This window comes from Camelina sativa, chromosome 7 (genome assembly GCF_000633955.1).
Source record: "Camelina sativa cultivar DH55 chromosome 7, Cs, whole genome shotgun sequence".
NCBI lineage: Eukaryota > Viridiplantae > Streptophyta > Magnoliopsida > Brassicales > Brassicaceae > Camelina > Camelina sativa.
Window position 1 is genome coordinate 19496113 of NC_025691.1, and position 14584 is coordinate 19510696.

The following is a 14584-nucleotide window of genomic DNA, read 5'->3' on the forward strand; positions in this document are numbered from 1 at the left end:
CCAAATCGCAACAACAAGCTTGCTTTAAACTGTTCCCAACTTGCAAATTCACGTTTGTTGATTTCCCAATTATACCAACTGAGAGCTTCGCCTTGTAAGCTAACAGCTACCAATGCCAACTTCTCTGCATCATTATAACCTCCTGTTCTGAAGAATCTTTCAACGGAGGCGATCCAACCGTATGTGCCAATTCCCTCAAATACAGCCATTTCCATATTCTTCAACAAGTTCTCTCTGATTCTTGGCCTAATCATACTACGGCAAGGTTCCGAGAAAGAATTTGGTACCTGATTTGTTTGATCCTGGGTTTGAATGATTTCAGAATTGCTCGATCCTCCAATTTCTCTTGTAGTCGCCTTCCCCGGTAAAGCTTGAAGCATCAGATCCATTTTCCTTCCAAGATCTAACAATCGTTGCTCCTGACTTTCAATTTTGGCACCCAACTCCATCCGTAGTGAATCTAATTACGAATCAGTTCGCGATTCTGATTGACGGATCTTGTTTCCCTTATCGGTGAACCGTTCGTAAATCTCCGCGGCGGACGCCGCCACTTGCTCCTCGGCTGGTAACTCGCGAATCGGCGACAGATCTTGCTCCATAACCATACTCAAACTATCGTCTTCTCGAATCCCCAAATTACGTATCTGTTTCAGCGTTCGATTCGATCGCACATCACAAGCGCACCATTTGATAAGAAAAAGACTCTCTCTCTTTATTATTGAAGAATGAATGATACAAGAGTAACGAATTGTAACAAAGAACCAAGAGAACCTCTTGGCGCAGCTAGATCATAATTCTCTCCCAACGAAGACACATACGTCTCGTGTTCTCACAACAAACAACATGCCTAACAAACTCATTTTACAAATGTTTATATACTCAAAGTCTTATCTCAATCTGCACGTGATCCTCTATTGCTCTACACGTGCCACTTCTTCTTTGCCTTTCCTCCTAATGTAAACCTGATGGAGCTTATCATATTGCAACTTAATACCACTATCACTCGACGCTAGCTAGCGGTTCATTACAATGCATATTTGTTGATTTGGCATAACTAATTTATAACGCTCATCATAATTGTAGGTGAATGGTGAAAATCGGATACCGAAGATATTGCAACACATGATCAACGGACACCCAGGCCCCGTTAAAAATTGTCCATCCCAAGGTAATCTCTTTATTTCCATGTTAACATAATTTCCAACACTATGATGTCAAAAAAAAAAAAAAAAAAACTGATCATGAAAGCCTCTTTCTGTGTGCGAAGGTTGCAAACTGTCAGTAGAGAATGGCAAAACCTATTTGCTACGACTAATCAATGTTGCACTTAATGAAGAGCTCTTTTTCAAAGTCGACGGCCATCTTTTCACGGTGTTCGAAGTCGACGCGGTCTACGTTAAACCGTTCAAGATGGACACCGTTCTTAATGCCCCCGGTCAAACCACCAACGTTCTCCTAACCGCCTCAAAATCGGCCGGCAAGTACCTTGTAACCGCTTCACCCTTCATGGACGCCCCAATCGCGATGGACAACGTAACATCCACCGAAACAGTACACTACTCCGGAACACTCTCGTCCTCTCCAACAGTCCGCACACTCCCTCCACCGCTAAACGCTACTTCGATTGCCAACAACTTTACAAACTCTCTTCATAGTCTCAACTCCAAGAAATACCCTGCCCTCGTCCCGACCACCATCGACCACCACCTCTTATTCACCGTTGGTCTTGGGCTAAACGCATGCCTTACTTGCAAGGCCGGAAACGGAAGCCGTGTCGTGGCCAGCATCAACAACGTAACCTTCGTCATGCCCAAAACTGCTCTGCTCTCGGCTCATTACTTCAAGAAAAGTGGAGTGTTCACGACGGATTTTCCCAAAAACCCACCGCATGTTTTCAATTACAGCAGAGGATCAGTCACCAACATGGCCACCGAAACCGGCACCAGGCTATACAAGCTATCGTACAACGCCACAGTTCAGCTTGTCCTCCAAGATACCGGTGTCATATCATCAGAGAACCATCCGTTGCATCTTCACGGTTTTAACATTTTCCAAGTTGGTCGTGGATTAGGTAACTTCAACTCCACGAAAGACCGGTTGCGAGGAACACAATAGGAGTTCCATCTGGTGGATGGGTCGCCATCAGATTCAGAGCGGATAATCCCGTTATGGACACTAAATTAACGTTAAAAAAAAAGGAATCAAATAATATAGTTTAGTGATTAATTATCGCCATGTAAAGTTAGGTCGTATAGATCAATTTCTACTAGACACATCATCTCTTTGTCCTTTCCGAAATTCACATAATTAGCAGCTACACAAGCTATAGTAATTGGTTTATGACTGGACTTGCAATCTCCATGCCACTAATAAAACAAATGAAATCTTATGGTAGTAAGTCAAATACTATTATAATAAAATTGATGGATTAATATGTTGTAAAATATAGGGGTTTGGTTCATGCATTGTCACTTGGAGGTACACACGACGTGGGGATTAAAGATGGCTTTCTTGGTGGAGAACGGCAAAGGACCCAATCAGTCGATTTTGCCACCGCCTAAGGATCTTCCCAAGTGTTAAGTCCTTCAACTAAATAAGGCGACATATCAACATTACGCCACGTCCAAGAATACCAGTGAGTTCCACGATGTCGCTGGAGAAATATTTCAAAAAAAAAGAATTTAAATTATATATTATGAAATCATTTGAAAGTATGAATAGTATTATGGTATGTGCTTAAAACAAAAATTATTAACAAAAATAAAAAATAATAAGTAGGTTTACAATTGTTCGTAAAAGTCACAACTATTTAAAACAGACACAACATATCTATATATATATATATATATATATATAATAGCAAATCCATTTTTAGAGGTCAATTTAAATATAGCGGATGAAATTATTTTTATTATTTCATCTAATGGTTTAGATTTGTTAATGATCTCAAAAGTTGTAATGTTTTGATCCAATTGTTGTTTCTTCGTCGTACCCCTAGCTTTCAATGTTTGCATTTGTTATTTTTCGCACTTTTTTATTTCACATCTTTTTGTTTCATACTTCTTTGTTTTCATATCTCTTTGTTTTTATATATATAGTTATATACAGATTTTTATGTTCTTTGAAAAGAGTTTTTGTTCTTTGAGTATTATTAATAATCTCACTCTTTGTTTATGATCTCAAAAGTTGCAAAGTTTCGATTCAACAATTGTGTTTCTTCATCGCATCCCCATCTTTCCATGTTGGCATCCGTTAGTTTTTACACTTTTTTGTTTTACACCTCTTTGTTTATATAAAGTTGCAATGTTTTGATCCAACAATTGTGTTTTTTCGTCGCACCTCTAGCTTTCAGTGTTTGCACTTATTAGTTTTCACACCTTTTTGTTCAACACCTCTTTGTTTTGTTTTACACCTGTTTCTTTTTATATATATACAGATTTTCATGTTCTTTGAAAAGAGTTTTTCTTTTTTGAGTATTATTAATGATCTCACCCTTTGTTAATGATCTTAAAAGTTGCAAAGTTTCGATCCAACAATCGTGTTCTTTGTCGCACCCCCAGCTTTCCATGTTGGCACCCGTTAGTTTTTACACCTTTTTGTTTTACACCTCTTTGTTTATATAAAGTTGCAATGTTTTGATCCAATAATTGTATTTCTTCATCGCACCCATAGCTTTCAATTTTTGCACTTGTTAGTTTTTGTACATTTTTATTTCACACCTATTTGTTTTCACACCTTTTTGTTTTTTTATATATACAGATTTTTATAGACTTTGAAAAGAGTTTTTGTTATTTGAGTATTATTAATGATCTCATATTTATTTATGATCTCAAAAGTTGCAAAGTTTCGATCCAACAATTATATTTCTTCGTCGCACCCAAGCTTTCCATGTTGGCACCGTTAGTTTTCACACCTTTTTGTTTTACACCTCTTTGTTTATATAAAGTTGCAATGTTTTGATCCAATAATTGTGGTTCTTCGTCGCACCCCTAGCTTTCAATGTTTGCACTTGTTAGTTTTTGTACCTATTTGTTTCACACCTTTTTGTTTCACACCTCTTTGTTTTCACACTTTTTTGTTTTACACCTCTTTGTTTATATAAAGTTGCAAAGTTTCGATCCAACAATTATATTTCTTCTTCGCACCTCCAACTTTCCATGTTGGCACCGTTAGTTTTCACACTTTTTTGTTTTACACCTCTTTGTTTATATAAAGTTGCAATATTTTGATCCAACAAATGTTTTGTTCCGTTTACCACTCGAAATGTGAAATTAACAATGTTAATCATTTCAAGTTTTCACTTTCCCGTGCGGCAACGCACGGGCCGACATCCTAGTTATAATAAAAGGAATTATTAAATTTCCACATAATCATAACATAAATTCAAAATGTATAGAATAAACAAACCAAAAGAAAGAAAGCCTAATGAGAACATGATCTCCCTATCACAACATCAACTCTATCTCAGGCTAATGAGCCTGAATATTTCCATAGAATAGAAAACCTGATGAAACCCATGTATCACTATATCATTTATACAAAAAAAAATTATATACAAATAGAATATAAAAGTTAACAAACGTCCAAGATGTGTAAAGAACATGTATTGGCAATGAGTTTAAGAGGCAAAAAAAGAAGATGAACGCTAAAATACTGTTGCACTGAAGCGCGACCAAAACCGTTATGTTTTTTGCAGAATCATTTTTATTTTGTTATGCAATGGAAGAAAAATCAATACATTGATTTATGATGAGGAAGTTTAGAGTTTGTTTGGACTTGATCGGTATATTTAGGGGAGGAGCGGTTTATAGTATGTTGTTAGGTTTAAATAAAAAAATATAAAAATTAATATTTTTAACTATCATTCAAAAAAAAATTCATATTTATCATCTTTATATATTAAAATGTGATGATGAAGAATATTTATGATTGATTGATGAATCTGTTTTTCAAAATTTTGCAGAAAATTAGGCATTCAATCGAAGGAAAATAAAAAAGGAATATCGTAACAGTTTCTATATTTCTGGATAGGATAATATGTTTAATATTCTTATGATATGCGAATTTAAAGAGAGACTAATGTTAATATGCTAAAATTATGGAAATTAATGACTGGAAAATCTTAATTTGTTTGTTTTGGTCATACGGAAATGTTAATATTAAATTTGCAATTGTTTTTTTGATTTTGTGCTTTAATTTTTTTTTTAAAGTATTAATTACAAATGAAATGTAAATAGTTTACAACTCCAAGCCTTCTTTCACAAAACTACTGTAGATGTACACGATGAAGCAAACTTTTTTTTTTTGATACAAATGTTAAGTATGACTAAGCAATCTTGCCCGAAGGTTCCATTCATAGCATGTTTAAATATAATTAACAGAGTGAGTCCAGTCATTGGTCCTGATCGAGACCAATTAACAAACGCAATTTATTTGAGACTTTAAAACCATCAAAGATTCAAAGTATCCTAAGGACCAACAAATCTAAACAAAAAAACTACACTCATCTTGGAAAAATTAACTAATGCCAGTTTAATCAAATTTCCAAGTTCTCAGATAACATGGTAGAGCAGCCATTGATCTAATGTACAACATTCAAAAAGGATAAGACTTGTTTGTTCGGGCTTAGAAAACACAAATTTCGTAACCTCTGTAGAACTTTAGATAACCTTCTTCTTCTCGAAAAACGTCTTCAAGTGCAAAAACTGCATCCCTGCCACTCCTATGCAGACGAAAAACGAGAGTACACTCAACCATGCCATTTTCGTGTTAGTTGAACGGTTCAAGTCTTGCATCTCTTCTTCCCTAAGAGAGACCACACCAAATCAAAACATGTAAACACTACCTTCTTGAAACCAAAAGTCCAAAACAATTGAGAAAAAGAACAGACAAGTTGAAAGACTTGTTTTTTTTACCTATCTCTAAGATAATACATCTCTTCATGAATCGAGTTGACCGTATCAAGTAGACTCTTCACCTCAAATTCCATTACCTGCCACAAAAGAACACACACAAAGAGGATCAACATAACTAGCTCAAAACCACCTTCAACAAGTCTCAAGTCTACCATTTCTTAATCTAAAACTGTTCAGCTACAATTCTATGTAGTAAACCAAACCACAAACGAGACAACGAATCAAAAACATCTACACCACAAAGGGAAGAGAAACTAAACTCACTTTCAACTTGGTTATCTTCTTAGCAAGTCTCCAGTCTCCTAAACCTTAAGCACAGCTTAAACAATCTCACAATTACAAGTCTCAAGTCTCCCATTTCTTAATCTAAAACTGTTCAGCTACAATTCTATAACCACAATGAGAGAGAGAGAGAGAAGGAATCAAATCAAACTCACTTTCAACTTGGTTATCTTCTTAGCAAGTCTCAAGTCTCCTAAACCTTAGCCCAGCTTAAACAATCTCACTATTACAAGTCTCAAGTCTCCTATTCCTTAATCTAAAACCGTTCAGCTACAATTCTATAACCACAATGAGAGAGAGAAGGAATGAAATCAAACTCACTTCAACTTGGCTCTTCTTAGCAACCTTAGCCCAACTCTTAGATTGAACACCAGTCTTCCACTCAAAATCAATACTCAACGCCAACTCAGGCTTATGATCAACAGCAGTGAAGCAAGCCATGTAATCACCTGCTTCAACAGCAGAGAACGCGAACTGCCCAGAATCAACTTGTTCCGCGTTATGGTAATTGTTCCCGGCGTTAGACGTCACCTTTTATATATACACACATAAACAAAAAAAAACTCAGATCTATCGAACCAAATTAGATAAAAAAATTAGAAAGATCTGTGTATATACCTTGACGGAGATCTTGTGAGATTGTGGTAAAGCTTGACCTTCGTGAGGGTTATCGATGCTGTATTTACCAACAGTCATTGAATTGCTTTTGATGTCTTCCGCGATACACTTTGTTCGACCTGAGTGTAGATCGAAGTGAAGCGACTGTGAAATTGGTGACCAAATCGTTAGAATTAGAAGTATCGTCGTCCATAGCTTTTTCGAATTGAGAAACATTTTTTTATCCAGATCGAAACTCTCTCTTCGTCTCTCTTTGCTTCTTCTTCTTCGATTGTTTCGTAGACGACGAGCCTCGATGACGATGTAAGGGATTATGACACGTGTACATANCTTCGTGAGGGTTATCGATGCTGTATTTACCAACAGTCATTGAATTGCTTTTGATGTCTTCCGCGATACACTTTGTTCGACCTGAGTGTAGATCGAAGTGAAGCGACTGCGAAATTGGTGACCAAATCGTTAGAATTAGAATCATCGTCGTCCATAGCTTTTGCGAATTGAGAAACATTTTTGTAAAAATAAATCCAGATCGCAACTCTCTTCTTCGTCTCTCTCTCTTTGCTTCTTCTTCTTCTTCTTCTTCGATTGTTTCGTAGACGACGATGTAAGGGATTATGACACGTGTATATGTATTATTGGTTAATAATACCAAACCGAATCCAATAATTTTATTTGGTTCTTCTCAATAGACCGGTTTGGTATAGTATTATGTTGGTCCTTTGCGACTCAACGTAGGAACAATATTTCCTTTTCTTTTCTTAGGGCTAGAACATGAAAAAGGAAATTAAACAACGAATGAGAATATATACACTCCCTTTTACTTAACTTTGGAGTTAGTTTCTAAAACTGAGTTACAAGAGTCGCAAGTGATAATGATGAGAATGTCGAACAAGATTGACGAGCTTCTTCGTTACTGTGAAGAGAACTTTGAGAGAGGAAACCTAGAACATGCGTTACGATGCGCTGTCTCAGTCTGTAAAGCGAATCCTGATGCTCCTCAACCTTACGCGCACGTCACCGCTTATAGAATCCTTTTCGCAGCAGCTAACAATCGCACGGTCGCAGGGGAGCCTGACTGGTACGTTGTGTTGGGAATCAACAGACGCAGATCTTCAAAGTATGTGGCGGACGCAATCGAGAGGCGGTGCGGGGAGATAATTGAGGTGTTGGACGGAGAGACTGGGGTTTTCAAGGCTGTTTTGAGGGTTTATGATCTGGTTAGAATCGGTGTGGCTGAGTTGATGGACGAAGATAGGAGAAGCGCGTATGATCTCCGTTCTGGATTTTTCTAATATCATCGACTGAATCTATAAATCTTCTTTTAAGTTTATTTTTTCAAGTACAGTTTTAGTCTCTATTATTCTACTCAATGTTAAACATATCAGTTCAAAGTTTTAAACAATGTAATTGTAAGCTACGTTTGATCTCTCTATTTTCTCCTTTCTAATCATGTACAAGTCTTTTTGAATTGATCGTAGAAAAAAAAAACACAAACTGTTCCTATTAAGGCTATTATCTTTGTTGTTTTAGTGAATCATCATATCAGACAATTAGAGATAAAAAAAAAAAAAAGAGAGTGTGTTATTAACTTCTTAGGATGGGTCAGTCGTCTTTGTCAGCGTCTTCGTCGTCGTAGTAATGGAAAGGATGTGGAACTGACTTGAAGGCTCTGTATTTGCCCACATTCTTCAAGTGCTCATTCTCCAACCTGAAAAGTTCAACTTCACATTATACTAATCATTCATTCATAAGAAGTTGGACCCTTTTATATAAACAGAAAAGTGTACATACCTGAAGAAGCTCCATATTCCCCGACGAACAATCTCTAAACATGAAATAATGCTTGTTACTGCGATTTTGTGAAGCGACTTCAAGTTGAACTCTAGCACTAGCTGCATCCATGCTACTCTTAGAATCACATTCACTACCTGTCAAAATCAAATTCTTTATTCAATCAGAGTCTTTACTCTTTACCACTTGGATATTTGCTGATGTTGTAATGTTACTTAGTACTTACCATGGCTGCGAAATAGACGCTTTTGTGAGGGACAAGAAGTTTATCCCTTAGGTATGGATTCTGGGAATGCCTACGAAGGAGTCCCCAGTCTATCACAATGTCCCAGAATGTGTTCATCCCTGTCGCTACACCTGAGCTTACAAGAGCCAAAATCATCCAATTGCGTCCCTTTTTCAGTTCATATGCTGTTCTTATGATGACTGCAATGATTGTCAACATATATTTCAACGCATTGTATCCATGTACGGATTCTTTTTCTTCACATAATCTGCGTATGCACTGCAAAAAAAAGTGATACATGTAAGTTAAAGATTTGGATGTGATATAGTCATATAGAATCCGTTAAGGCAGTAACAAAATAAGAAGAGATTGAGTTGTGTGATACCTGGAGAAAGCGAAGCCAGTAGGGTATAACAGCAACGACAAAGTAGAAGGCATTGTAAACACCATGACTATGACACTTGTTTTGCCTCTGCAAGTATTCTCCTAAGCCATAGTAGCAAATGAATAGCTCAAAGCTCCTTATGGCTTGTATCTGAACTTACCAAAAGAAACAACAACAGCCTATCATTTCGAGTTATATGTATTGTCAACACAAAGAGTAATGCAAGTATAAGAAAATAACACCTGACTGGTTAGGTGGTCTGCCAAGAAAAAATCTGGAAGTGTAACCTGTGATTAAGAAAAAAAATATGAATATGAGATCTTTGCTGTACTTAGTTTTAGCGACTGGTACATATATATATATATATATATTACAATCACCTCGAAGAGAGGAGCACAAATACAGTGAAGCAGTGCTCGAATGAAGAACAATCGACTTGAGCGGTATATGATGTTGAAAGGACAGAAAAGTATGGAAAGCACAACCTGCAAGCAAAAAGGGTTGTTTAAGCCTGACATAGTCCATCTGATACTAAACGGTTGCACATAATGTAAACACTGAAATATTATCTTACAGCGACCAAACACAAAGGAATAACTTCAGGGAGTGTCTTATGATCTTTCAACTTCCAGTCCACATCAAGCTGCAAATTTAGCAGGAAACAGACGAAAGCAAGCACCGCAAGACCAGTGCTTATCAGGAAAACATCTCTGTCACCCAACTCTGTTCCCTGCTTGAAACCGAAGATGAATGTATAGTTGACTCTATAAAGCCTCCAGAAGTAAATATTCGCTGAGTACATGAGCATATGAAGAATGATGAATCCAAATAAGCTGCAGGACATGCAATGTTTTGTCAGTGTGAGACAAGAAAGAACTGTTTATACTAATTTTTATGAGCACATGTTCTGAGTCAGTGAGTAGAACAATTGCCTGTAAAGAGGGATAATATTCGCCATGTATTCAGTACCATAGTCCTTGTCCATGATTTTTCTACTTTCTATCTTGAAAACAACAGCAACAACTAGTGCAATTGAGCAACCAGAAAAGAAACCTGTGGGAAAGTGAAGAACAAGTATAAGTGAAATTGTAAAATCTTTGGAATCTGATTTTCAAATTCCCTTACAGAGAAGTATGTAACTCTGTGCCTTTCTCTTTTAACTTTTGGCCTTAGAGACTTCATGCCTTCTCTTCGATTACCGCTTGAAAAGTGCTTAACGAAAGTTACCTCTACTCTCTCCAGGAGTCTGTTAACCTAAATTAGGATACAGTGAGCAGACAAACATAATGGAAATGTGATTCTAATGTCTAAAATACTCCACAAACCTCATCAGAACTCCCAATCAATGAATTATCCACAATTTTCATGTAGTTCCTGGATGCATTCCTCGAAGCAATCTACAAATTAACCAACACATCTCATGATGCCATTGTTCATGCATCCATATTGCTCTACAGTAAAGAATCTGTAACATAGAAGAAGCTTTTTGTATCTAACCTTCTCATACTTCTTCATGATTTGGGAAAATGCCAGAAGATTCATGAAACTGATACAAATTACACAAACATAGACAAATCAGTAGAATAGAAGGACAAAAGAAAAATTACATGGGAGATTAAACTTTGGCTAAACCTTTCTCCTCACTCACCTGTATTCCTTCAGACGACGGAGTTTCTGATAGAACTCACTAAAAACAAGCCTCAACTGTTCTTCTGCTTTTTTCAATCCTTTCTTGGAGATTGGTTCATTAGAATCTCCAAAAACTCCTTTCAATGTAGAAATAGGAGAATCAAGCGCATCATTCATCTTCACACGCTCTAGTATTTCACAGAGATCCTGCTTTTCACCATTACTGGTTCCCTCTTCATTCCCATCAGTATGAGAAACCGGGACAATATCAGCCGCAATATGTGTGGCCTCTTCTTCTGGAATGTTAGGTTTTTTCCATACCGTGTACCATATCTTTGTTCGCAGTTCCTGCAAAATATATCAAGAATTCAGTAAACCGATTAGAAAATTATCTGAGCATAAGATGTTTCTCATGATTGTCATATATGCTTACCCGGTGTTCTCGTTGAGCTATCAGATGTATCTACAACGACCTTATCAGAAGGATACTTCTCCAAATTCAGGTTATCTGCATCAGGCTTTTGCACTTTGACCCGTAACGCAATCAATGCATCCATTTGTTTATCTAGCAAAGCCGCTTCCTCCAGCACTTCCTCAACTTTATCCCGGTAAAACTTGTTAACTTTGTTAAGATTCTCATCAAGCTTCTTGAAGAAAGATTCTTCAAACTCTCCACCTTCTTCAGAATTCTTTAGAAACTTTGTCTTGTAGAATTGACGAGAATCATCATCTTGCTGCACCGTATCAACTTTAATGACTTGGTCCTCAATGTCCCCAGCATGTTGTTCACTGTGCCTAGGATGAAACGACAAACCACTAAACGAACGGTGCAAAGCTTCCGCCTGCCGCGAAACTCTCGACGCTGCTCTAGTCAGCTTACTGTGCTTGTAGCTACGTATTTCTTTTAGAATCCTCTTCATACCATTGTAGTCCATATAAGCTTCAACCCACTCTGGCACCATTTGCTTCTTAAATATTTTCCCGAACTTCATCTTTTTTTGTGTATCCTCAATTCAACAAAACTCTATCAGCCTATCACAAACATCATGAAGAGAACAAGAACAACATTACAGAATCGGTTAAATCTATGACACTAAATTACAGATTCAGGATCCATTTGAACAACTAAGATTCGTTCTAACTGAGTACATTCATGGTGTTTGATAGGTACCTTGATCAGGAAGAAACGTTAAGACTAAGGTCAATGATAGAAGCTTCTCTGCAATTTCGATTTTTCCGCCATTAACGAGGGAGAAGGAAGAAGACGAAGGGAGAGGAGACGTCGGTAATTCGAAACGCCTTAACTCTTTAGGTCTCGCCGACTGACACTACAGTATTTTTGCGGTGCCTTGTATTAGAACTTGTTCCTCCTTATTCCACAGCCGTTGGATTCTTCTGTGACTGCCACGTGCCGAACGATAAATGGAATGCGTGTTGAATCTGTTGCGGCCGAAACTGATGGAAGGAAGCAAAAGCAAATCATAGAATAGATACGGGTGGACCAATTTATTAGCCCACCAGAGCATGACACGTGTTGCTACGTAAGCTTCAGTGTGGCAGTGAAACCGCGTAACTTGGCAGTGGAGGAGACTTCTATAAGGCTTTACACCAATCAAAATACAATTTACTTCACAACTGCATTTATAAATTGCAATTTGCAAATCCTCTAAATTACTTGTGCAAAACCTTCTTAAATGGTCCTAATCTCTAAGCAAGTGTACTTATAACATAACAGTATTTTGATTTTTCGGAATCCAAATGATATGCCAAAACAGAGAAGACTTGGTCCAAGTTTAGCAAAGGCTGTTCATATGGTAACTACGGATCAGTTGTTTGAATTGCTATGCTCATCAAGGAATTGACCGCTCACCGCTGCAGCAATAGAAATGTGGCAGCTTAACTCGCCCACAACTCCTGAAACAAACAGCAGTGTCATGCACATAACGGTGGTGATACCAAGAATGGAAAAATGGTGACACCAAGTTGTTTCAAGAAGCAGTCCTAGATTTTTTACAGAAAAAATTAACACAACAAGCTCTTCTATCAAAGACGGTTAGTCCCATTTGCTACCGAATTGGATTTGAATTAGAAAGCCTTCTTTGACTCTCAAAAGCCAGATTGAATACAAAAACTTAAACCAATGAAACAAAATTAAGAGATATCAAAAACGTAACAGAGAATGATCTGAAACCTGCAACGGATGATCACGGGAGTAGGTTTAAAAGGGCCTTTGGTCCATTTCTTATCCCCCTCTTGTGTTTAGAAATCTGTATGTTTCACGAAGTCCAAAAGCTACTGTTAAACCAAATCATTCACAAGCAAAGTTCTGTCCTAAGATAAAATCGACGATTTTGAGCCTAAACAAAGCCAATCGTATTCCATTTTTAACACATCTCAAAAAATAATTAGGAGCAGAGATATTGCCAAAATATACAGCCAAAGAGACAAATGGCATTTGGTTCTCTTGCCTATTGAAGTCAAAAGATTTTTTTTATCGTCTCAAGATCGAAACTTTTGCCAATACTGAACCTCCCTAAAACCCTAGAAAGAAACTCTATGCTAACAGAGCAAATCCCCAAATGCAGCAAACACTTTAAAACCCCAAAACTCTCAAATTTGCAAAATTCGCAGTTTTAAATGGGAAATGCTGAAAAAACAATTATACCTTCTTCTTAGGCACAGAGCCATTAGCTCCATGGATCCACCGAAAGAGAAACTCGGGAAACCGAAACTGAAATTTTCGTCAACAATGGAAGAATCTGACAGATCCTGATAAATTCCGGTAAAACAAGCGGCGGTGAATCGGTAGGGCGATTGATGACGCCGTTCAAAATGTAACTGAAGCTTCGGTATTCTAGCATGCGCCGGGATTCAACGACGGCGCGTTTTACGGCCGTTAGTCTCAACGACATTGGTGTGCAGGGCCGGCCCGAAGGTCTACGACGCGTAAAGCAGAACCGGAAAATGATGCCCTTAATCCCAATTAATTTTTTCTTAATCCCAACTAATTTTTTTTCTAAACTTTAAAAATGAAATTTCAGTATAAAATAATACACCAAAAACACAAACAATCCACGAAACAAGTAGACAAATAGTTAGTGTAGTAAGTGTAGTAAGCAAACAACACATCATCAAGTAGACAAATAGTTAGTGTAGTAAGCAATCTACAGAGATTATATAGAAAATTTAGTATAACCACTTTGATATTTGAATTACATTTAAGTTTTAAATTGTAGCAAATTAGAATATTTGACTGATTACATTTAAGTAAATTAGAATATTTGACTGATTAGCAAATTACATTTAAGTAAGAATTGTGCGAGAATTTGTGAATCCACCGTATAATAAGTTTGACTGACGTTTTGCTTACAAAGTTTTTTTCTTTTTGAAGAAGAAAGAAAAAAACTTAAGAAAACAGAGAAAACGTAGGATTGTAGAAGAAAAAGAAAACATACATGCGGGAGAAAGCAGAGATTGACAATAATATTGGAAGAAGAAGAGGAACGGCCAAAAGAAAAGACAGAGATTTTTTTATTCACTAGTTCAATTGCTGTTTTAATTATTATTTAGTTCATTAGTATAATTAATATAAGGAAATGTAGATAAAAAGAATATTTTGGATTAGACAAAATAGGGAAAAAGATCGGTTGTATTTAACGTGGGGCTGGTTTGAACCCAGTACAAGTGACTGAAAATCAAACAAAAGAAACCACTACACCAAAGGAACATTTAAAATTT

General features: G+C 37.0%; 2 protein-coding genes and 3 pseudogenes across 2 annotated transcripts; 2 read left to right on the plus strand and 3 right to left on the minus strand.

Annotated features, from left to right (window-relative positions):
* Positions 1123-2603, plus strand: LOC109125551 (annotated as a pseudogene).
* Positions 5388-7099, minus strand: LOC104701576 (transmembrane emp24 domain-containing protein p24delta10). The gene is made up of 4 exons (XM_010417289.2): positions 6816-7099; positions 6519-6728; positions 5916-5992; positions 5388-5805 (listed from the first exon to the last, which is right to left on the minus strand). The coding sequence occupies exons 1-4, from the start codon at positions 7029-7031 to the stop codon at positions 5661-5663; spliced, it is 648 nt and encodes a 215-aa protein (XP_010415591.1). The 5' UTR covers positions 7032-7099; the 3' UTR covers positions 5388-5660.
* On the plus strand, positions 7655-8135 carry LOC104704765. Its single transcript, XM_010420796.2, has one exon. The coding sequence runs from the start codon at positions 7688-7690 to the stop codon at positions 8105-8107; it is 420 nt and encodes a 139-aa protein (XP_010419098.1). The 5' UTR covers positions 7655-7687; the 3' UTR covers positions 8108-8135.
* On the minus strand, positions 8256-12448 carry LOC104701578 (annotated as a pseudogene).
* Positions 12689-13838, minus strand: LOC104701577 (annotated as a pseudogene).